Source organism: Myotis daubentonii, chromosome 6, assembly GCF_963259705.1.
Source record: "Myotis daubentonii chromosome 6, mMyoDau2.1, whole genome shotgun sequence".
NCBI lineage: Eukaryota > Metazoa > Chordata > Mammalia > Chiroptera > Vespertilionidae > Myotis > Myotis daubentonii.
Genome location: NC_081845.1, coordinates 88,916,242 through 88,938,501, shown reverse-complemented (window position 1 = coordinate 88,938,501; position 22,260 = coordinate 88,916,242). Strand labels below are relative to the sequence as shown.

The 22,260-nt window shown below is 43.9% G+C and overlaps 1 protein-coding gene and 1 pseudogene across 5 annotated transcripts in view; one reads left to right on the top strand and one right to left on the bottom strand.

Moving 5' to 3' along the window:
* Nucleotides 1-22,260, bottom strand: part of MOCS1 (molybdenum cofactor synthesis 1) — a 37,403-nt gene that overhangs the window by 5,543 nt on the left and 9,600 nt on the right. For all 5 annotated transcript variants that reach the window (XM_059701789.1, XM_059701790.1, XM_059701791.1 and 2 more), the window contains exons 4-7: nt 2,793-2,957; nt 1,086-1,147; nt 692-803; nt 285-397 (exon numbers count right to left, since the gene is read on the bottom strand). In XM_059701789.1, coding sequence (XP_059557772.1) covers nt 285-397; nt 692-803; nt 1,086-1,147; nt 2,793-2,957 — 452 coding nt within the window. The remainder of the gene's footprint in view (nt 1-284; nt 398-691; nt 804-1,085; nt 1,148-2,792; nt 2,958-22,260) is intronic.
* On the top strand, nt 13,811-14,504 carry LOC132236623 (abl interactor 1-like; annotated as a pseudogene).

Sequence of the window (22,260 nt, the reverse complement as noted above, 5' to 3'; positions counted from 1 at the left end):
ACGTACAGGGACCGGAGCACCGCGGCCAGAGCAGGCCCGTAGGGGAGCAGACCGAGCACCCCTCCCCCACTTACGGGCGTGTGTCCTGTCAAGTCCCTTTACCCCTGCCTCACGCCCGCCCGGCCGCTTCTTTATCGTCTTGATCCGGGAGAAGGGAGGCTGCTGTGCTGGCACTGAAGGGCGTCCTGCTAACTGGCACTGCCCTACATCGCTGCTCTCTGACCTCCCGCAGCCCCTGCCAGCGCTCCTGAACTTCCCCCGCCCAGCCCCAGGCTGCCCCCAACCTTGGCCGTGCTGGATTCCTCCTCGGGCAGCTTCTCCAGCTCCGGCCACTGCTGCCGGAGGGTGTCCAGCATCTCCTTGTAGCTGACCATCTTCTTGACGTTCCACTTGTTACCTGTATGGGGGTTGGAGGCTCCCGAATGAGTCCAGCATGGCAGGAGCCCACCCTCCCCCACAGCCCGGAGTCAGGAGGCCCTGCCTATGCCTCTGACGCCCATGCAGCCCTAGGCTAGCCCTGCCAGGCCCCTCCCCACCATCTCTGGAGAAGTTTCTACACACACAGCAGGGCCGGAGGTCAGCAGCACCCACAGTGTGAGCCAGACCTTGCTGCCCCACACACCCTTCACGGGGGCTCCATGCTCTGCCCGCAGGCCCGGCCTCCTCTTCCCTCCGCACCCCCATCACTGACCGTCAAAGGGCATGTACTCTATGAAGCGCACGTCCAAGGGGAGGCCCTCGGTCAAGGCCACAAAGTCCAGGAGCTCGTCCTCGTTCAGGCCGCGCATCACCACGCAGTTCACCTGCCCGGGATGAAGGGACCATGGGCACTGCCCTCGGGGCTGCTTTGCAGGGGTGACCTTTGGGGATGTGGGACCTGCCTGGGCTCTCCAGTGGAGGTCCCGGTCCTTGCCCTTCACCCCACAGCTCTCCTTGGGTTTGGGGAATCCACGGGGGTCACAGTTCTGCCCTCCCTTGCGTTGTGAGGGGCAGGGCTGGATGCAGTGGGTAGGGAAGTGGTGGCCAGGAGCTGACAGGGAAAGACCAAGCCAGGGTGGAGGGACAGAGCAGTGGCCTGCCCTCACCTTCACGGGGCTGTAGCCCAGCTCGATGGCCTTGTGGATGCCCTCCATGACCTTGTGGAAGCCTGTGGGAGGAAGAGAAACAGTCAGGAACTCCTCCCTCTCCCCGGCCTCCCCCTCACAGCCCTGGGAAGTAAGGCATCTCTGGGACCACTGAGGCCTGGCCAACGAGCGTTTTCTGTAAAGGGCCAGATCGTAAATATTCTAGGTTTTGCAGGCCAAGAGGCAAAATTGAGGCTATTATGTAGGTGTATGCCATAAAGGTTTCATTGACGCAATTCAGAATATGATAATAATTGAGAATAGTTTTTGGTAATACAGGTCCATGTATGGGATGGAAGAAATTAATTATTTTTACAAGGATAATATTTTGCTTGGTTGGGGTTCCTAGTCAATGCTCCCTATCATTAAACTGATTGCAAATGTTACCTGTAAGCCCATTCTTGGTTCACAGGCTGTTAAAAGCAGGCAGGGGCTGGGTCTGACCCCTGGGCTGTAGTGTGCAACGCAGACCTGGGGGGGCCTTCTCAGTCCTGAGAGGGGACTGGGGTCCAGAGAAGCAGGGCCCTGCTGGCTGCTGCACACCACATCTCAGAACACAGGCTCCTGGCCCCGTATCCAGGCTTTCTCCCGAACAGCCTGTCCGTTCATATAATCTACATGTTCTCACTAGCACCTGCTGTGCGCGGCTGTGTCAGGGCTGGTGAGTGATTCCCATGCATGTGGTTCTCACCTGTCTCTGTGCTTACCCAGGCTGGCCTGTCTTCCCTTCACTCCCCTCAGCCCCCCTCAGCTCACTCCTGCACCCACTGCCTGTCGGTCTCACCCGCCCACAGCCCGCAGAGGCTGCAGATCACATGGGATTCCCAGCCAGGATGTTGGCTGAGGGCGGGTGGCCTGGGAATGGCCTTCATGCTGTCCCTGCAGCTGTTCTGGACCGGCCCAGTGAAGGAGGGCAAAGGGAGGAATGTGCAGCAGCTCTCCCTCCCTCGCTGGCACTTCAATGGACACCACAAACCTAGTGGCCTCACACCTCTTCAGTAGCCTGTCCTGCAGGGCAATGTCCTGTGTGTCTGTCCCCTCCTAGTGCCTGGAGCAGGCTTCACAGAGGGCGAGGCCCCGTGAGCACTTCAGCACATGGAGGGCTGTAACCAGGGAGGCACAGGGAGAGGCCGGAACCTCTGTCCCGATGTGCAGCGCACAGCCCGAGACCACAGGGACTGTGGCAGGTCTCCCTCTTGCCCTGCCCTCCCCGATGAAGCCTAGTGGGAGGAGGCTGTGGGAGTCCCTGCTGCAGGGCTGACGGGAGAGGCTTACATCCAGGATGGGCACAGGGAGCACCCTTGGGAGTTGCTGAGGGACCCCCACCTGGCAGTGCTGGCCCTGACCCTGGCACCTCAGGGCTGCTGCTTCCACCCTGGGCGGCCCCACATTTCTGCAGAACTCATCACAGGGCAACCAATTCAGCCCAGTCATGAGAAAACTGGGGACAGAGCACAGGGAGGTTGGTCACCATAGCTCTTAGCATCTGACCCCCAAAGGCCTTCAGGGCTGTGGCTACAAGGACGAGGGGCATTTAGAGAGGGTGAGGGGTGAAGCCCAGGATTATCCTTAGCCAAGACACCAAGGGTGAGAGAGAGCCCAGGCCTCTGGCCCCAGCCCCAGCTCCGGGGCCTAGGAGGGCACCTCCATTGGGAGCTGCATGGTCACCTTTCCTGCGGACGATGAACTCAAACTTGGCTGGCACCAGCGTGTCCAGGCTGATGTTGATGGCACTGAGACCAGCTTTCTGGAGCTGAGGCAGCAGCCGGGCGAGGTTGATGCCGTTGGTGGTGACGCCGATGGTCCTCAGCCCCTCCAGCCGATGGAGCTGGGCTGTAGGAAGAGAGGAGGAGGCATCAGCCTACTTGCTCTTGGTGAGGCCAGGAGAGGGCGAGTCCAAGTAACATGGATGGACCTCAACTAACCAGGCTCAGCTTAATCAGAAACAAGAATAAAAACAATGATAAAACTAACCAGAAGATTAAACACGGAGTGTTCACTCTGCAAGAGGCTCTGCTGAGGGCTTGGGTGCCTGAGCTCATTGAAGTGTCACGATAATAATGATCCCATTTAAAAGGCAAGAGAAGAAAGGCTCAGAGAAGTAAGAAAATGACAAAGCACACAGCTAGTAAGAGGAAGAGCCGAGAGCCAAATCCATGTGTATGTGACCCCAGAACGATGCTCTTAATAACTAACTCACAGGTCCTGATACTCTAGTTTGTTGACTCCTCCATTCCACCAAAAATCTCCAGAAACAACAGAAGGATTTAAAACAACAACACACACCCATAATAGCACTGGGAGGCAAGAAAGAATGTGTTCAATGGCCCATAATGGTGGAGAAATACTGAAAGACAGAAAGCAGAGGGGGACCAGATGGCTCGAGGAGACCACAGCCCAAGCACACAGAGGAGAAGGTTCTGTACAAAGTGGGAGGGTGACTGGCATGCACCACACTTAGCAGTCACACAGACAAAGAGAAGAAGGGTCCTTGGTTATGCCAAGGAGGTTGCCTTTCTGGGTAATTCTATTTGGACGAGTTGGACAAGCTGGGCAAATTGGCCTCCCTCTCACCTCTAGGATCAGGGAGAAGGCAGCAGCTTTTACCCAAGGCTAGAGCACTTAAGGCAGCCTAAGGGGGTGGGGGAAGCCCTGAGTAGCTGCTGATAGTCAGGAGACACGGGAGCCCTGAGGCCCAGAAGACTAGCAGGTCCTCATGCTCCTGTCCACAACCTCAGGGGCAACCAGCATAAACAGAAACCGCCCTGGCAGCCAGGCCAGCAGAGGCCGTGGGAACGGAGATGAGTACAGTCAAGAATAAGCAAACATTTTGAACTAACAAGCAAAATAGGGACAGACTCATAGAAAGCAGGCTGACAGCAGTCAATGGTGGGACAATGGTGGGAGGGGTGGAAGGATAGAGCAAAAAAATGGGGGAAAAAGAGAAAAAACTCATGGACAAGAACAGTGTGGTGACTGCTGCAGGGAAGCAGGTGTGGGGAGGTGGATGAGGGTATAGAGGTGATAAATGGTGATGGACAGAGACTTGACTTGGGGTGGTGAACACACAATACAGTGTACAGAGGATGCGTTACAGAATTATGCACCTGAAACTTGCATAATTGTGTTAACTAGTGTTACCCCAATAAATTCAATAAGAAGGAAAAAAGTAAAGACAATGCTGAGAAGGAAACATAAATTTCACAAATAGAGAAATAAAAGGAGACATGAAAGAGATAACAGATGATGATTCTTTTAAAATTCAGAGTTAGATGGACATAGATGCAAAAATTCTCAAAAATATTAGCAAAACAAATTCAACAATACATTAAAAGGGTCATACTGTATACCATAATAAAGTGGGATTTATTCCAGGATGCAAGGATAGTTTAACATCCACAAATCAATCAATGTGATATACCTCATCGGCAAAATGAAGGATGAAATACATACAGTCATCTCAATAGGTGTTGAAAAAGCATTTGACAAAATTCATCATACATTCATGATAAAACTCTCAACAAAGGGGTATAAAAGGAACATTGTTCAACATAATAAAGGCCGTAGATGATAAGCCCACAGCTAACATACTCAATGGTGAAAAGCTCAAAGCTTTTCCTGTGAGACTGGGAACAGACAAGGATGCCCACCCCTGCCACTTTTATTCAACATTAGAATTCCTAGCCAGAGCAATTAGGCAAGGAAAAAAACAAACAAACAAAAGGCACTTAAATCAGAAAGGAAAAGTAAAACTGTCACTATTTGCAGATGACATAATATAAAATATAGAAAGTCCTAAAGACTTCACCTAAAAACTGTTAGAACTAATAGACAAATTAGTGAAGCTGCAGGATACAAAGTCAGTATACAAAAATATGCTGCATATACACTAACAATAAACTATCAGAAAGATAAATTAAGAAAACAACCCCAATTACAATTGCATTAAAAAGAATAAAATACCTAGGAAACAATTTAACCAAGCAGGTGAAAGACTTTTACACTGACTACTATGAGACACCGATAAAAGAAATGGAAGAAGACACAAATAAGAGGAAAGCTATCCTGTGCTCATAGACTGAAAGAATTAGTATTTTGAAAATTTCCATGCTCCTAAATGCCAGAAGCCAATTCCAGCATGACAGCAGGGCTGAATCTGCAGTGGCTGAAGGGCATTTCCCCAAACCTGAAAAGGATGCATTAAATTGATTGTTTGTTGCCAGACAGCTCAGGGCATCTTAATCTACATGTTATTGCCTCCTACTGGCCAAACACCTGAACAGCCGTAGGCAAATTCTTCCATTCTGACAATGGACTCTGTATAAGAAACCCTGGCCTTTGAAATGTATATCTCTGCCTCGCCTCAGGACAATTTGTGTTAATAAAAAGCATGGGGTCCTGAGATGAGGAGATCTTAGTTTCTTTAGCTAGGCTCCTCTGACCCCTAAATGTCTTTCAAAATTATGCTTCGTCTCTGGACTTTTACTTAAGTTACACACAGCCCCTTCTCCAGATTGCTGAACCCTTCTAGATGCTGGAACAAGAACCCCGACACTTAAAGCAATCTACAGATTCAATGTGATCCCTATCAAAATTCCAATGTTATTTTTCACAGAAATAGAACAAACAATTCTAAAGTTGATAGACCCACAAAAGACGCCACATAGCCAAAGGAATCTTGAGAAAGAAGAACAGAGCTGGAGACATTACGCTTACTGATTTCAAATTATATTACAAAGCTGTAGCAATCAAAACAGTATAATACTGACATAAAAACAAACACATAGATCAATGGAACAGAATCAAGAGCCCAGAAATAAATCCACACATATATGTTTAATTAATTTAAAGCAAAGGAGCCAAGACTATACAATGGGAAAAGGACAGTCTCTTCAATAAATGGTATGGGGAAAACGGCACAGCCACATACAAATGAATAAAACTGGACCACTATATGACAGCATACAAAAAGATTAACTCAAAATGGAATGAAGACTTAATAGGAAATGATAAAACTCCTAGAAGGAAAACATAGTACACTTCTTGACGTTAGTCTTGGTGATGAATTTTTGGATCTGACACCAAAAGCAAAGGCAACAAAAGAAAAAAGAAAAAAAGCAGGACTACATCAAATGCTGTTCATTACAGCATTATTTAAAATACACCAAGACATGGAAGTCACCTATTTGTCCATCGGTGAATGAATGGATAAAGAAAATGTCACAATACACATAATGGGATATTATTCAGCCATAAAAATAAAATCTTGCCATTTTTTATATAGATGGATCTTGAAGGCATTATGCTAAGTGAAATAAATCAGAGAAAGTGATATGATCTCACTTATATGTAGAATTTTAAAAAAAACAACACCCAAACTCACAGATACAGAAAATAGGTTGGTGACTGCCAGAGGTGGGTAGTATAGGGGGTGAGTGAAATGGATAAAGGTAGTCAAAAGGTATAAACGTCCAGTTATAACACAAAGTCCAGAGGCTGTTATGTACAGCATGGTGAGTATAGTTAATAATAATATATTGTATATTTGAAAATTGCTAAGACAGTAGATCTTAAAAGTTCTCATCACAAGAAAAGAAAATATAACTATATGTGGTGATGTATATTAACCTCACTTATTGTGGTGATCATTTTGCAATATGTAAAAATATCAATTCATTATAATGTACACCTGCAACTAATACAATGTTATATGTCAATTATATTTTAATACAAAAAAAATCAAAGTTAATATCCTCCAGGAGTTAAATATTACATTCTGAAATGAGAAAAATAACTTATTAGAACTCTTAAAAATAAAATATATATAGTCATAGAAATATATATTAATTATGGAAAGTTAGAATATATATATATATATACACACATATATATACACACACATATATACATACATATATATATATATACATATATATATACACACACACACACATACATACATATATATGTCCATCGGTGAATGAATGGATAAAGAAAATGTCACAATACACATAATGGGATATTATTCAGCCATAAAAACCATATATATATGGTTGTAAAATATATAGTGTAGAAAGAAAAAAACTTAATGAGAAAGCAGAATGGACACATATGAAGAGCAAATGAGCAAATTGGAGTACAACACAATTCTCCCAGAATGTACACAAAAGAACAAGAATAAAAAAAACACCACCTACTGACATTTAAATCCAACAAAATCTAGAGAAAGGATACTGTGTCAAAATGTCCACCATGGTTATCTTTGCTCAGTAGTATTATTATAGGTGATTTTACATTTACTTGTCTGGAGATAAAATTTATTTCAAACCACTTGAATGCATGAATCTTGGTGAAGAATCAGCTTATCTCTGCATGAGAGCAGAAGCCAGGAGTGAAGTGCCCAGATGAAAATTGGGGAAAAGACTGCACAAAAGGCAGCAGAAGATGACACATTTAAGCATCAGTTTGTGGAGGGCTATGCAGAAGTGCACATGTTTCGGGTATAAGGCTAATATTATACCGCCTTTCTGGAGAGACATGTATGGTAAAGCATTGGACCTGAAGTTCCAAGTCTAAGAATTTACCTTAGGAAATAATTGTAGATGTGAACAATATTTAGTACAAAGATGTTTAGTAGTCAGCAATGCATAAGACAGTTGGAAATCATTCTGATACCCAACAATAGAAAACTGGCTAAATTATGCTTTGTTTAGATGATGGAATATTATGTAAACAAAAATGACTCTACAGAATAATATGTTCGGCTGTTGGGAGATACACATGCTATATTAAGTTCAGAGAGCAGGTTAAAAACAGTTGTTAATAGGATTTCCCTTATATGTGGATTCTAAAGAACAAAATACATGCTCAACAAAGCAGAAAAAGACTCAGATACAGAGAACAGATGGATAGTTGCCAGACTGGAAGAGGGTTGGGTGGCTAGGTGAAAAAGGTGAAGAGATTAAAAATACAATTGGTAGTTACAAAATACTAGTCACAAGGATGTAAAGTATAGCAGATGGAATACATTCAGTCAATAATATTATAATAACTATGTATGGTGTCGGGGGATCATAAGTTATGTAATTGTCTAACCACTATGCTGTACCCTGAAACTAACATAAAATAATATTGAATATCAGCTGTAATGGGGGTGGGGGGGGAGTTAAATAAAAAACAATAACATCCAGAAGTTTAAATATGAAAATAAAACACCAAAATGTTGACAGTGGATACAACTGGGTAGTAGTTATATATTGTTTTTGCTTACCTAAAATAAATATGTATTACTGTTGTAATAGGAAAATAAAAGTTTAAAAAGAAAAATTGTTTTAAAAAAGGGCAGAAAAAAGCTTTACCCTGGGGCTCTGCCAACATGGAAAATTAGCAGTAGTTGTTGGTTCCCTACACAGAGGGATTCTGGAGAAACACAGAATCCGGGACATTAATTAAAGAAAATCTAGAGAACTCATAGGAAGACGGACTGGTCTTCTGAACTAGTATGTGGGGACGGCGGGGGACGGGGCGGAGGGGGTTGTAGCCTGGGTTGAAGGTGCCGGTAGAGAATGTCAGCAATAATGGTAAGCAAGGCAGTTCAACTCCCTTCTTGCCCTCACCCACTGATGCATCAGAACAGCCACTGCTTGTCCCCTTACTGAAGGAATCAGTGGCATGCGCCCCAGAACTAGCTCAGCAGCCACTGGTGGTAAACTCGGGGGAGCTGCCCGAGGCCCGCTAGAGGAGGAGCTGAAGACACAGGTGGGGACCTACCAACCTCCTGCATTCATTCCTCCGCCTGCCAAAGCCCCAGGGCTCCTTCCAAACCTGCTTCTCCCTTAGGTAACTGCCACGTTCCCTGAGTCCAGGTGCCACTCTCATGAGCTAAATGAGCAGTATGACCTGGAGCTGCGCAGGCACAGCCGTGCTGGTCGTGCAGGGGGAGACAAACACGAGTGAACAACGGAGACGGTCTGGGATCTTGAGCTCCCTGTGCCTACCAAAAACTACACTCTGGCCTCAACCCTTTTTCCATGAAGCAGTGTCACGTGTGTGATGTGCCACTGAGTCAATCTGACTCCTGATGACGCCATGAATGACTGACACCCATATCCTGCCCTCAACAGCCCTGCTCCGCTCCTGCAGACGCAGGCCCCTGGCTGCTGTTATGAAGTCAGCCATCTCAGGTTTGGTCTTCCTCCTTTCCTGATGCCTCCTATTTCCCCAGCATCACTGTCTTTTCCAAAGAACAGACATGGTAGAAGAGTGTCCGCTTTGGCATTTTTTGCCTCCAGTGATGTTTCAGGTTTAATGTGCGCTTGGACCCACTTGTTCCTCTTCCTGGGGGTCTGTGGTATCTGTGAAGCTCTCCAGCTCCATCTTTCAAATGAATCAATATTTTCCCCTATCAGCCTTCTTCACTGTCCAACTTTTGCATCCATACTTAGCAATTGGGAATATGAGGGTGTGGATGACCTTAGCCTTGGTCTCTTTGACACATCATTGCCCTTGAAGATCTTTCCTAATTCTTTCACGGCCCTTGTGAGTCTCAGCCTTCTCTTGATTTCTTGGCTGCAGTATCCATTTGACTTGATGCTGAACCAAGGTAAGCGAAACCTTAAACAATTGCGATGTCTCCTTTGTCTATGCTAAAGTTGTGTACTTCTTCTATGGTCATGATTTTTGTCTTCTTGGTGTTCAGATAAAGTCCTGATTTGGCACTTCCTTCTTCCACTTTCATCAGAAGTCATTTCAAATCATTGGTACTTGCTGCAAGTAAGAGGGTGTCATCTGCATATCTTAGCTTTTTGATATTTCTTCCACCAATTTTCACTCCTTCCTCTGAGTTTAGTGTAGCCCAGTTTTTTGTATGATACAGTATGTGTACAGATTAAACAAAAAGGGAGATAAAATGCACCTTCGTCTGGCAACTTTGCCGACAGTAAACCATTCTGTCTCTCCGCATTCTATCCTGACCGTGGCTTCCTGTCTACAACACAGGTTATGCTTCAGGATAATCAAGTGCTGGGACACGCCCAGTTCTTCCAGAGCAACCCAGAGCTTTTCAAGAGCCACAAAATCGAAGGCTTTACTGTAGTTTGTAAAATCCTGAAATTCCCTGGAGCTCTCCCATATCCAACCAATGTTCACACTGAGATCTCAAGTGCCTCTTCCTTTTCAGAATCCAGTTTGAACATCTGGCATTTCTTGCTCCGTGTGAGGTAGAGGCCTTTGTCACATCACCTTGAGCATCACTTTACTTGCTTAGGAAATTAGAGCAGTGGTCCTATGGTTACTGCACTCCTTGGCATCTCCTTTCTTGAAAATTGCGATGTATATTGAGTGTTTCTAGTGTCATACAGAATAGCTAATATTCTAGGGGAGCAAACTTACAGGCTAAACTAAGGAATCCCTTGAGAACTATAACAAGTACCTCCAAAATAAAATCTAAAATATATACCAATAGAAGAAATAAGATTAAAATAGATAAATCAAGCAAATAAAATAGACATAATAAATACAGTTTAAAAAAGAATATTTATAATATAAAACAAAAATTTTCATTTAAAAAAAGGGGGGGAAATATTAAGTAAGAACATAATTGTAAAATAAGGAACATAAGAAATAAGATGAGCAGTGGTATGGACACGGAAAATACTGGTGAGTTAGGAAGTAGGATTAAAGAGCTCTCCCAGAAAACATGAGGAAGAGATTAAAAAATCAAAATATAATTGAAGAGCTGTGGAGGCTATAAGCAGAAGGGGCAACATCCAGACAACAGAGGTCCCAGGAAAAAAGATTAAACTGGAGAGAAGGAAATAATGGAGAAATAAGGAGAAAATGTTCCCCATATTTAAAATGGATGGCTTAGTACTGAAAGGACACTTTCATGGAATGCAAACAGAACAGACAAGGAAAAGCCTATTTTAGACATAGAGTAAAATTTAATAAAAAAAGGTAAAAGAAAACGTTATACTAACTTCTAGGGGAAGAGAGCATATCACCTGCCAACAGCAAGGAGCAGACTGACACCAGACTTTTCCCAATAGCATACTGGTGTAAGGAGACAATGCAGGGACATTCTTAACATAATAAAGGGGTGAACCCTGAGCCCAAAATTGTATATGCACCCAAATAACATTTTAAACTACTACTAGGCTACTTTAAAACATTATAAAAACTGCCTGGCTGGCCAGATCTAATCAGATTTACTATCAAAATTAGATTCACCATTAGGCCCACATCGAAAAACTGTTAGAGGAAATAAATACGATGAAAAACAAATTCAGAAGATGCTACAACAATTAAGGATGATCAAATACCTTAGTACAGTCGGTTGTTATCTTAAATGACAGACAGTGTGCTTAGGAGAGACACAGGGGAAGACTATTCATAATAACCCATGAGAAAGTTCTAGAAAATATCAACAATCAGTGGAGGTGAGGGGTTGGCAAAATCACGGGCCAACAACTGGGTTAAAGTTCTTGTCTTGGTAGGAAGAAAGAGGAATCATTTATTTTAAAAACCAAAAAGGAACAGAAAAACACATATTAAATATATGACAGATAAAAGACTGTAGAAAAAAGTCCAAATATTTAATTAATTACAATAAAGGTAACTAGAATAACTGGTGAGTTACCCATTAAGAGTCAGAGATTGATTATCAAATTTGATTTAACAAAAACAAAAGTAACAGCTATGTGCTGTTATAAGAGATATATCTAAAGAATAAGAACACACAAATAGTTTATATTCAAGTCTTACTACAGCTAAAAGCAAGCTGATACAGCTTTGGTAAAATAAAATACATAGATCTTAAGGCCCAAAGTATCATTATGGAGAGAAACCCACTATATAGTGATAAAAGGTTCAATTTATGAAGAAGACAACAATTCTAATCACATATGAATCTAATAAAATCACCTCAACAATGTATAAAATAAAAAGCAATAGGACCTCTGAGAGAAATGAACAAATCTACACACTTACTTATTACTGGCAGACCAAGCAGACAGAAAGCCAGCAAAGATAGAGATAACCAGAGGTTTGAACAATAAAATTACCCAGCTGTATCCAATGAACAAATATAAATGTCTCCATCCAATAATTAAAGATTAACCATTCTCCTCAAGCACAAGTAGAACATTTACAAAAACTGCCAATACACAAGATCATAAAGTCTCAATAAATTCTAAATGATTATCATGTAGATATATTCTCTGACTACCATATACTTAAATTATAATTTAATAATGAAAATATAAATGAAAAATCCTCATATATTTGGAAATTAAAAGCACTACTTCTACATATTTTGTGAATGGAAGAACAAATCAGAATAAAATTAATATTTAGATCTAAATGTTATAAAAGTGATAGGCTATGCCATGGTAGAAACAGAAATAATAAAATAGAACACAAATATACCATAAGAGGTTCAACAAATCCAAAACTAGCACAACAGATAAACCTCTAGTAAGATTTAAGAAAAAAGAAGAGTTAAAGCACAAATAAACTACATTAAGAAAAAAAGTTACAAAATTGCTAGTAAAATTGAGACTAAAAAGACAAGAAAGTATTACCAATAATTTCATACCAATAAATTTGAGATAAGAAATAACAAATGTCTAAAATAAAAATTTAACCCAACTGGTGTGGCTCAGTGGTTGAGTGTCAGTCTATGAACCAAGAGGTCATGGTTCGATTCCTGACCAGGGCACGTGCCCAGGTTGCAGGCTCCATCCTCAATAGGGGGCATGCAGGAGGCAACCAACGGATGATTCTCTCTCATCATTGATGTGTCTATCTCTCTCCTCTCTCCCTTTCCCTCTGAAATCAATTTAAAAAATTATTTTTAATCTGGCAGGCAGGAGGGTGGTAGGCAGTTTGTATCTGGGCTGTGAGGTGCTGGGAACCTCCGAGACCTTGCTGCCTGTCGCTTTAACACCAGAGGAGGCAATGCGGCATGGGAGGAACGGCAGAGCTGCAGATGTTACCAGAGGAGGAGGTGCCATCTGGCAAGAGGGCGCTGATAGAGAGGTACCAGAGCCTGAGCCGGGTGGCAGACGACTGCGAAAACAGCTACATACAGGCGACAGACAGGAGAAGAGCTTTAAAGAGAGCAAAGCCTACACAACCCAACCCCTAGCTAGTGCTGCTTATCGAATAAATGCATTGGCCAACGATGTGCTCTCACGCTGGACATCCAAGGCTCTCAGCCTCGGAAAACGAGTCTTCCATCAATCGTATCTCAAGGACGGTGGACAGTCATAAAGAAAAAGAGGCTTGAAGAGAGACTGGTATTTTGACAACAAATAAAAATACATCAAGAACCCACAAAATTGTCCGGGCCAGTGTGCCCAGTGGTTAGAGCGTCGGCCTGTGCACTGGAGGGTCATGGGTTTCATCCCGGTCAAGGGCATGCACCTGGGTTGCAGTTTCAATCTCCAGCCCCCATCAGATGTGTGCGGGAGGCCACCAATCAATGTGTCTCTCTCATTGATATTTCCTCTCTCTCTCTCTCTCTCTCTCTACACACACACACACACACACACACACACACACACACACCCCTTCCCTTCCACCCTCTCTAAAATATCAATGGGGAAAAATACCTTCCAGTGAGGATTAACAAAACAAAACAAAACAAAAACAAAAAAAGAACTCACAAAGTAATAGCACCTGCAAATATGAAGCACCTTGTCAGGTGTATTCGGAAACCTATGGACTATACAGTTCTGGACGATGAGGGCCACGGTGTCAAGCACGGACACAGTCAGCCTGCAAGAACTGGTGCACGGCTGAGACAAGTCCTCCCATTCAGGCCAGGGAATGCGGGAAGAAACACTCCTTACAAAACCCTGGAAGCTGTTAAACCCCCAGCAGTTCCTGATGAATGACTACATGGCAAGTCCTGCTAGGCGTGGAGGTCAGCATGGCTTAGGCAGGACAGCTTCCCTAAGCCAGAGACTGAGGACACACAGTGGAAGTGGTGTGGGAAGTGGAGGCTGAGAAAGCAGTGGCAGCAGCAGTACTGGCATTCCCTCTGCCATGCCTACATCTTCGCCACCCGCCACTGGACCGGCTGCTGATAGTCCAACTCCACCACCACCCCTCCACCAGATGACATTCCACCACCGCCGCCTCCACCTCCAGTGGGTCATGAAGGCAAGGAGGCTGCAGTAGTTCAGTATAATCGCCCAAGAATTATACTGAGAAAGTTGTGGCAACATGTGATATGAAAGACAAAGACAATGAGCGATCATTTATGCAGGGTGCAACATTTATGCAATAAAGAAGAATGATGACGGCTGGTATGAAGGAGTCTGCAATCGAGTGACTGGTCTGTTCCCTGGGAACTATGTTGAATCAATCACCTACTAGATGATTAAATTTTCTTTTGCTTTTAAAGTGGGTTCTTACTGTGGGACTATTAATGGTTAACAAAATTGTCTTAAAATGTGCCCATATTTTCAGGACATGCTATTTTATTGGTATAACTGAATGCCTACCTGTAAGCATTCATCTTTGAGACAGTTTGTGTATTGCTAAACAGCAATTTATAAAAGAGGCTGCCCATAACTGATTATGCTTAAATACTTAATTTCACAGTATTAACTCTGGGGGTGAAGGGTATGATATTTAATGATTCAACTGTATCATAACATGTTTCAATACAGCACGGTTACAAGTGCTGTGACAGACTGATATTAACATCAGAAACTTAAATGCTGGTGCTGATCATACACTATGTTTAGGTTCTCCCATTTTTGAAATATAACTAGTTGTTTAAAGCATGCACACAAATTTAAGTATTGAAATATACTTTAAAAACTCCAAGATGCCTCCAATTTGTGTAATATTTTCTTGGAGTACTCATACTTAGATCTCTTGAAATCAACTGAGTCTTTATTTAAGGTTTCCATGTGAAACAAAACAAACAAAAAAGAGGTTATCTATCTGTAATGTTATAATTTGTACCTAAGTTTTTTAAGGACAAAATTTGCATTATAAATTTTTTTTCATTCACAAATACATAAGTGAATCAAATGTTTCTGATCTTTTCTTCACTGATTTGCTTTTAAAAAATAAATAATAGGTACTGATTTATTGCATACAAAAAGTATCTACCAAAACTGACTCCAAAAGAAGTGGAGAACTTGAATAGTGTAGTAACTACTCAAGAAATTGCAGCAGCAGTTTAAAATTTCCCTGCATCCAACGGCTATGCATATATGCATATACATTCTTCGGTTAATCTCTCCCCCCCCCCACCCCCTTCCCTCTGAGATTCGTCAATCTGTTCCATGCTTCTATGTCTCTGGATCTATTTTGTTCATCAGTTTATTTTCTTCCTTAGATTCCACATATGAGTGAGATCATGTGATACTTGTCTTCCTCTGATTGGCTTATTTCACTTAGCATAATACTCTCCAGGTCCCTCCATGCTTTCTCAAAGGGTAAGAGATCCTTATTTTTTACTACTCCATAGTATTCCATGGTGTAAATGTACCACAACTTTTTTATCCACTCATTTACTGATGAGCACTTGGGCTGTTTCCAGATCTTAGAAATTGTGCTGCTATGAACATAGGAGTGCATATATTATTTCTGATTACTGTTTCAGGGTTGGTAGGATATATTCCTAGAAGTAGGATCACTGGGTCAAATGGCAGTTCCACATTTAATTTTTTGAGGAAAAGCCATACTGGTTTTCATAGTGGCTACACCAATCCACATTCCCATCAGCAGTATACTAGGATTCCCTTTTCTCCACATCCTCGCCAGCACTTGTCATTTGTTAATTATTGTGGTGAAGACCTGGGGTAGGGGGCGGGTGCAGGCTAGAAGGGGTCAATGGGGAAAAAGAAGGAGGGCATCTGTAATACTTTCCACAATAAAGATAAATTTTAAAAACAGAAATAAAGTAGCTTAATATAATAACAAAAAGTAAGTAAATAAAAAGTGGCCAGGTTCCATGAGTAAACATTAAAAGCAGCCTCCTATTTCCACTACCATTCAGTATTGTACTTAAGAGCCTAGATATTGCAATAGGACAAGAAAGGGAAATTAAAGGCATATAGATAGAAAAAGTAAATTGTCTTATTTGCAGATGATATGGTTGCTAGCACAGAAAACACCAAAGAATCGAAAGACATGTTATAAAATTGACAGTAGAGTTAGAGGATATATCAACAATGAAATGAGAAAATGTAACTTAAAAAATATGACACCGTGTCTGTTGGGATCCTAGCATAAAACAGAATTCATCCCAGATAGTTAAAATGAAGAGACTGTATTGAAAGAACTACAAAGATATGGAAGGAATTAGGGGCCTCAACAATAAATAGTACAGCACTCAGACTAGCAACATTGGGGACCCATTATTATATGTAAGGCCAAAGGACAGATACAAAGAGAAAGTTAAGCTAGGAGTCCAATTAAGGAGTCCATGGAGAGAGGCTGCCCTGTGGGAGTTCTAGTCTCAGAGGGAATACAGCTACTGTCAGAACCCAGTGTAGAAATAGAGCAGGGAGCAGTAAAAATAACCTGACCTCACTGGCGGGCTCAACCCATCAGGATCCCAACAGACAAGGGACCCTGGGTGATGTAGTTTCTTGGGTTCAGCCACCTGGAGCAAAAAGCAAAACAAAGTAGAGAGATGTCTGTGGGATGGTAAGTCTATGAATAAAAATGATATTAATTCTCCCCAATTTGATGTACATATTTTATGCAATTAAAATTTCAACAGATACACAATGAACATTCTGAAAAGAAAATTACAAAAACAATCCATTTATAATAGCATAAAAATAATAAAATGCGTAGGATTAACTAAAGTGAAAGACTTTAACAATGAAAACTACAAAACATCGATGAAGAAAATTAAAGAAAACATAAATAAATGGAAACACATCCCATGTTCATGGGTTGTAAGATTTATTGTTAAATGTCAATATTACCAAAGCAATCAACAGAATTAATGCAATCCCTATCAAATTCCCAAGGACCTTTTTGTAGAACTAAAAAAAAAAATTCTAAAATTCATATGGAATCTCAAGAGACCCTGAATAGCCAAAACAATCTTGAAAGAGAACAAAACTGGAGGATATACACTTCCTGATTTCAAAACACATTACAAAACTACAGTAATCAAAACTGTGCTACTGGCATAAAGACAGACATACAGACCAATAGAATAGAATAGAGAGCCTAGAATACACCCTCTCATTTATAGTCAAATGCTACTTATGGAGGCTGCCAAGACCATACAATAGGAGAAAAAACAGTTTTGGGTTTTTTTCAACAAATGGTGCTGAGAAAACTGGATATCCACATGCAAAAGAATGGAGTTGGAGCCTTACCTAACACCATATACAAAAATTAATTCAAAGTGGATCAAGGACCTAAATGTAAGTCCTAACACAACAAAATTACTGGAAGAAATTACAAGACAAAAGCTTCACAACATTCGATTTGGCAACGATTTCTTGGATATGACTCCAAAGGCACAGACAACCAAAGAAAAATGGACCTCATGAAAATTTAAAAATGTGGGCACAGAAAGATACTGACTATAGAATAAAAAGCAATCCACAGAATGAGAGAAAATATTTTCAAATTATATATCTGATTAGGGGTTAAGATCCAGGATAATAGAGGACCTTAAAACTCAATAACAACAATTGAACGCCCAACTCGAAAAAGGGCAAAAAATTTGAAAAGATTTCTTTTCCAAAGTAGATATATGAATGGCCAATAAGCACATGAAAAGATGCTCAACTAACCATTAGGGAAACGGAAATCAAAACTACAATGAGAAAAAAACAAAACAAAACTACAATGAGATACCACCTCATACCCATTATAATGGCTACTATAAAAAAAATAATAATAAATGCTGGCAAGAATGTGAAGATATTGGAACTTTGTCACTGTTGGTAGGAATTTAAAATGGTACAGCCAATGTGGAAAACAGTATGGAGGGTTCTTAAAAAAGTTTAAAAATAGGACTACATATGACCCAGCAATTCCACTTCCACTGTCTCTTTGAAAGCAGGATCTCAAAGAGATATCTCTGTGGTAGGCAGCTATACAGAAATGAGCAGAGTAAGAACAAGGACGATGGGACAGGTACAGAAGGTCACCAGGGAGACAAGTCCAGGGTGACCCTTCCTCCCCTAGCATATCGCTGGTCAATCTGTTTCGATCCCCTGACCTTTATTCTCTAGAGATAACATCCTGGCCTCAGTTGTATTTCAGCTCCAGGCTCAGAAAAGCAGCAAAACCAGACAAGCAACACCAAAGCTGACCTCAGGACCAGCTGCATTGAATAATGGCCCCCTACCTTGGCACCAATCAGTGGAGCCCACAACCCTGAAAGGGCACCTCTGGAAACCTGCTGAATATTCTACTGAGATCTTCCCCTGGGACCTCCCCTAAAATCTACACCCTTAAAACCATTAGGACTCAGGACTTAGCGTGCTCTCCTTCCCTGGAGCACACCCCTGCCTTTCCCTTCCTCCTCTCCCTTCCCATTCCCCCTGGCATGTTCCCTTAACCTTCCTCACTTTTAAGCTCCAAGAGCCCTCCTTTTGCCTCTGTAACTTGTTTCCTAAACCCATTTCTTCTATCACTCACTTCTTGCACCTCTGTGATTTTTCTAAGTAAATGTTCTCTTATAGTTTGAGTCTTGGCTCTGAATTCTTTCCCAGCCAGAACTCAAGTACTGATGTTGCTGACCCAAGTCCCGTCTGACCCCACCAGTCTAACACCTGGTGCTGTTATCCACGCCACCAACATTTCTATACCCGTTCATAGTAGCATTATTCACAACAGCTAAAACATGGAAGCAACCCAACTTGACCAATGAATGGATTATCAAAATATGATATATGTATACAATGGAATATTATTCAGCCTTAAAAGAAAGAAAATTCTGCAATATGCTATAACATGGATGAATTTTGTGAACATTATACTAAGTGGAAAAAGCCAGTCACAAAAGACAAATGCTGTATGACTCACTTATACAAGGTTCTTAAAGTAGCTAAAAATCATAAAGACAGAAAGTGCCAGGGCTGAGGTGTGTGTGGGAAGCAAGAATCGGGTTATTGTTTAATAGATATAGAGGTTCAGACCTACTAGACGAAAAGCATTATGGCTATGGATAGTGGTTATCCTATATAATAAAAGCCTAATGTGCTAAGTGTCTGGTCATCTGGTCGTCCATTCAACCAATCAAAGCATAATATGCTAAGGCCACCCAACTGCTCACTATGATGTGCACTGACCACCAGGGAGCAGATGCTCCGACCAATAGGTTAGTTTGCTGCTGGCGTCTGGCAGATCAGGATGGACACACCCTGGAGCCCTCCTGTGGTCCCTCCCTGGCTGGCCAACCTCCCACATCCCTCCCCTGCCCCAATTGTGCACCGGTGGGGTCCCTCAGCCTGGTCTGTGCCCTCTCGTAATCTGGGACCCCTTGGGGGATGTCAAAGAGCTGGTTTCGGCCTGATCTCACAGGTCAGGCTGAGGGACCCCACTGGTGCACGAATTCATGCACTGGGCCGCTAGTGGCTGTATAACTATTGCCAGGGAATCAAACTTCCCTGTCGCTCATGGGAGTGAGGTGGAGGTGCTCGGGGGACTGCTGAAATAAGAGCTCTCAGAAGCCCCCACGGGACAATGGGACGTGGAAAAAGGCTTTATTTGCATGAAGTTACATTGCTCGGGTTCCAAAGTTCCCTGCCCCTTAGCCAGTCCTGGAAAAAGTGCAGCTGGGGTTCCAGCAGTGTCAAAACCAAGACCAGTGCCCAGAGTGTCTGCTCCATGGTGCAGCCAGGTGTAGTTCAGCATCCAAGCTAATTAAAATCCATTAGTCCACTGTGAAAGTCCCACATGGCTGTGTGGGCGCAGGGGAGCACAGCCCCCTGCAACAGGAGTCACAGGTGAAAGAGAAAGAGCTAGAACTTCCTCTGTTTGGAAATTTAAATATTCAGGTTTCCTGCACTGGTAGTGGCCATGCCTATTCTAGCCCCTGACTCATTTAGCTTCCAGGTATGACAGGTAAGCATCCTCCCATGTCACTCAGGCCTTACTGGGCATGCATCTACATGTCCTTTTATCTCGTCCCTTCCCCCATCAATCATCTGGGAAGAGACTTGGAGAATATTAGATGCAACTTTTTGGCAAAGCTGTATAAATGGCATGCCTATACTATTGGGTCTTCCCTTTCCTCCTTCCCTGTTAAATAATAACCAGGTTATTACAACGGCATCACAACAATGTACAGGAAACACAGGGACTTAAGATTGAACCCAGGCCAGAAGGCACACGAAGTGGCCTGAACCAGGGGGCTGTGCCTGACAGCCTACCAAGTTCAGCAGGTTCAGCCTTTTCCTGGAACCCAGCTCTCTCTGAAGCTCCGAGGAACAACCAGAAAGACTGGTCAGCTTCCCTGGGACAGGGTGTCCAGCCCAGAAATAATGGCAGGATCCCAGGCCGTGACCACTGGTGGGTGGAGGGAGCTGGCCCTGGGGAAGGAAGGAGAGGGCTGTGGGGGTCCTGAGCCCTGTCAGATGGCAGGCTCCAGGGGCTGCTTCTGCCTACGGCAGTGTCAGGGGCTCACTGTGCCCAGCACAGGCCCAGACAGGACAAAGCACTCCAGAACACACTCGCTGAGCCAGCAAACGAGGCGGAGAGCCGAGGGTTGGGAGGTCCTACCTGGAACAGCTGGGGTGGGGCTGGCGGTGAGGGGGTGGAGGGCTCAACGATCAAGAACACACAACCTTATTTTCCTCTGATTTCATCATCTACAACCATGTGAGCAAAGGTCTCTCTGCCCGACCCTGGGGCATAGAAGCGGTGCAGGGCCACCCTTACAGAGCACTCCCTCCTCATTCCTCCCCGTAAGGCAGGTAAGGCAGGTACCGTCTCCGTCCCGATTGTGAAAGTTGCCCAACGGTATGCTGTCAGTCAGAGGCACAGCTGGGACTCACACATGGGCATGTCCTGCCTCAGAGATTGCACTTTCAACCACTCTCCTTTCATTGGACAAATCTTAGTGAGCACCACCTGTGTTAGGCAAGGTCCCAGGTGCTGGGAGCGCAGCTGGAACAAACCCTGCCACAGTTCCCACAGAGTCCCACGGCCCCCACAGAGCCCGATAGCCCCCCAGAGCCCCATGGGTCCCTGAAAGCCCCATGGGTACCTAAGAGCCCCATGACCCCCACCAGAGCTCCACAGCCCCCCCAGAGCCCCACAGCTCCCTGAGAGCCACACGGCTCCCCACAGAACCCCACGGCTCCCACAGAGCCCCAAGGCCCCCTGAGAGCCACACGGCTCCCCACACGGCCCCCCACAGAGCCCCACAGCCCTCTGAGAGCCACACAGCCCCCCACACGGCCCCCCACAGAGCCCCACAGCCCTCTGAGAGCCACACGGCCCCCCACAGAGCCACACAGCCCCCCTCAGAGCCCCACGGCCCCAGCAAAGCCCCACAGTCCCCCACTGAGCCACACAGCCCCCTGAGAGCCCCACGGCCCCCCACAGAGCCCCACGGCCCCCCACAGAGCCCCACGGCCCCAGCAAAGCCCCACAGTACCCCTCTGAGCCACACAGCCTCCTGAGAGCCACATGGCCCCCCACAGAGCCCCAGGGCCCACTCAGAGCTCTCATGCTAGTTGGTGGAGGGGACAGACAATGCAAAGCGAAAAACCATATACAACCAAATAACATAAAGTCAAAATGAGACAAATCCCGTGGGGAAAAATAAGGTAGGACAGGGGTGAAGTAGGCGCTGCCACACTTTTTCTGCAAAAGACCAGATAGTAAATATCTATGGCTTTGCCGCCACATGGTCTCCCTTGCAACTACTCAACTCTGCAAAAGCAGCCTGGGAAATATGTAACTGAGAGGCGTGGCTATGTTCCAACAAAACTTCATTAATGGACAGTGAATTTAGGATTTCATTTAATTCTCACATCACAAAATGTTATTCTTTTGATTTTCTTTTCCAATCTACAGAAACATAAAAAAAAATTCTTTGCTTGCAGGCCACACAAAAAGGTGGTGGCCCAGATTAAGCCTATGGGCTGTAGCGTGACAACTCCAGGGACAGAGAGTAGCTGGCGTGTCT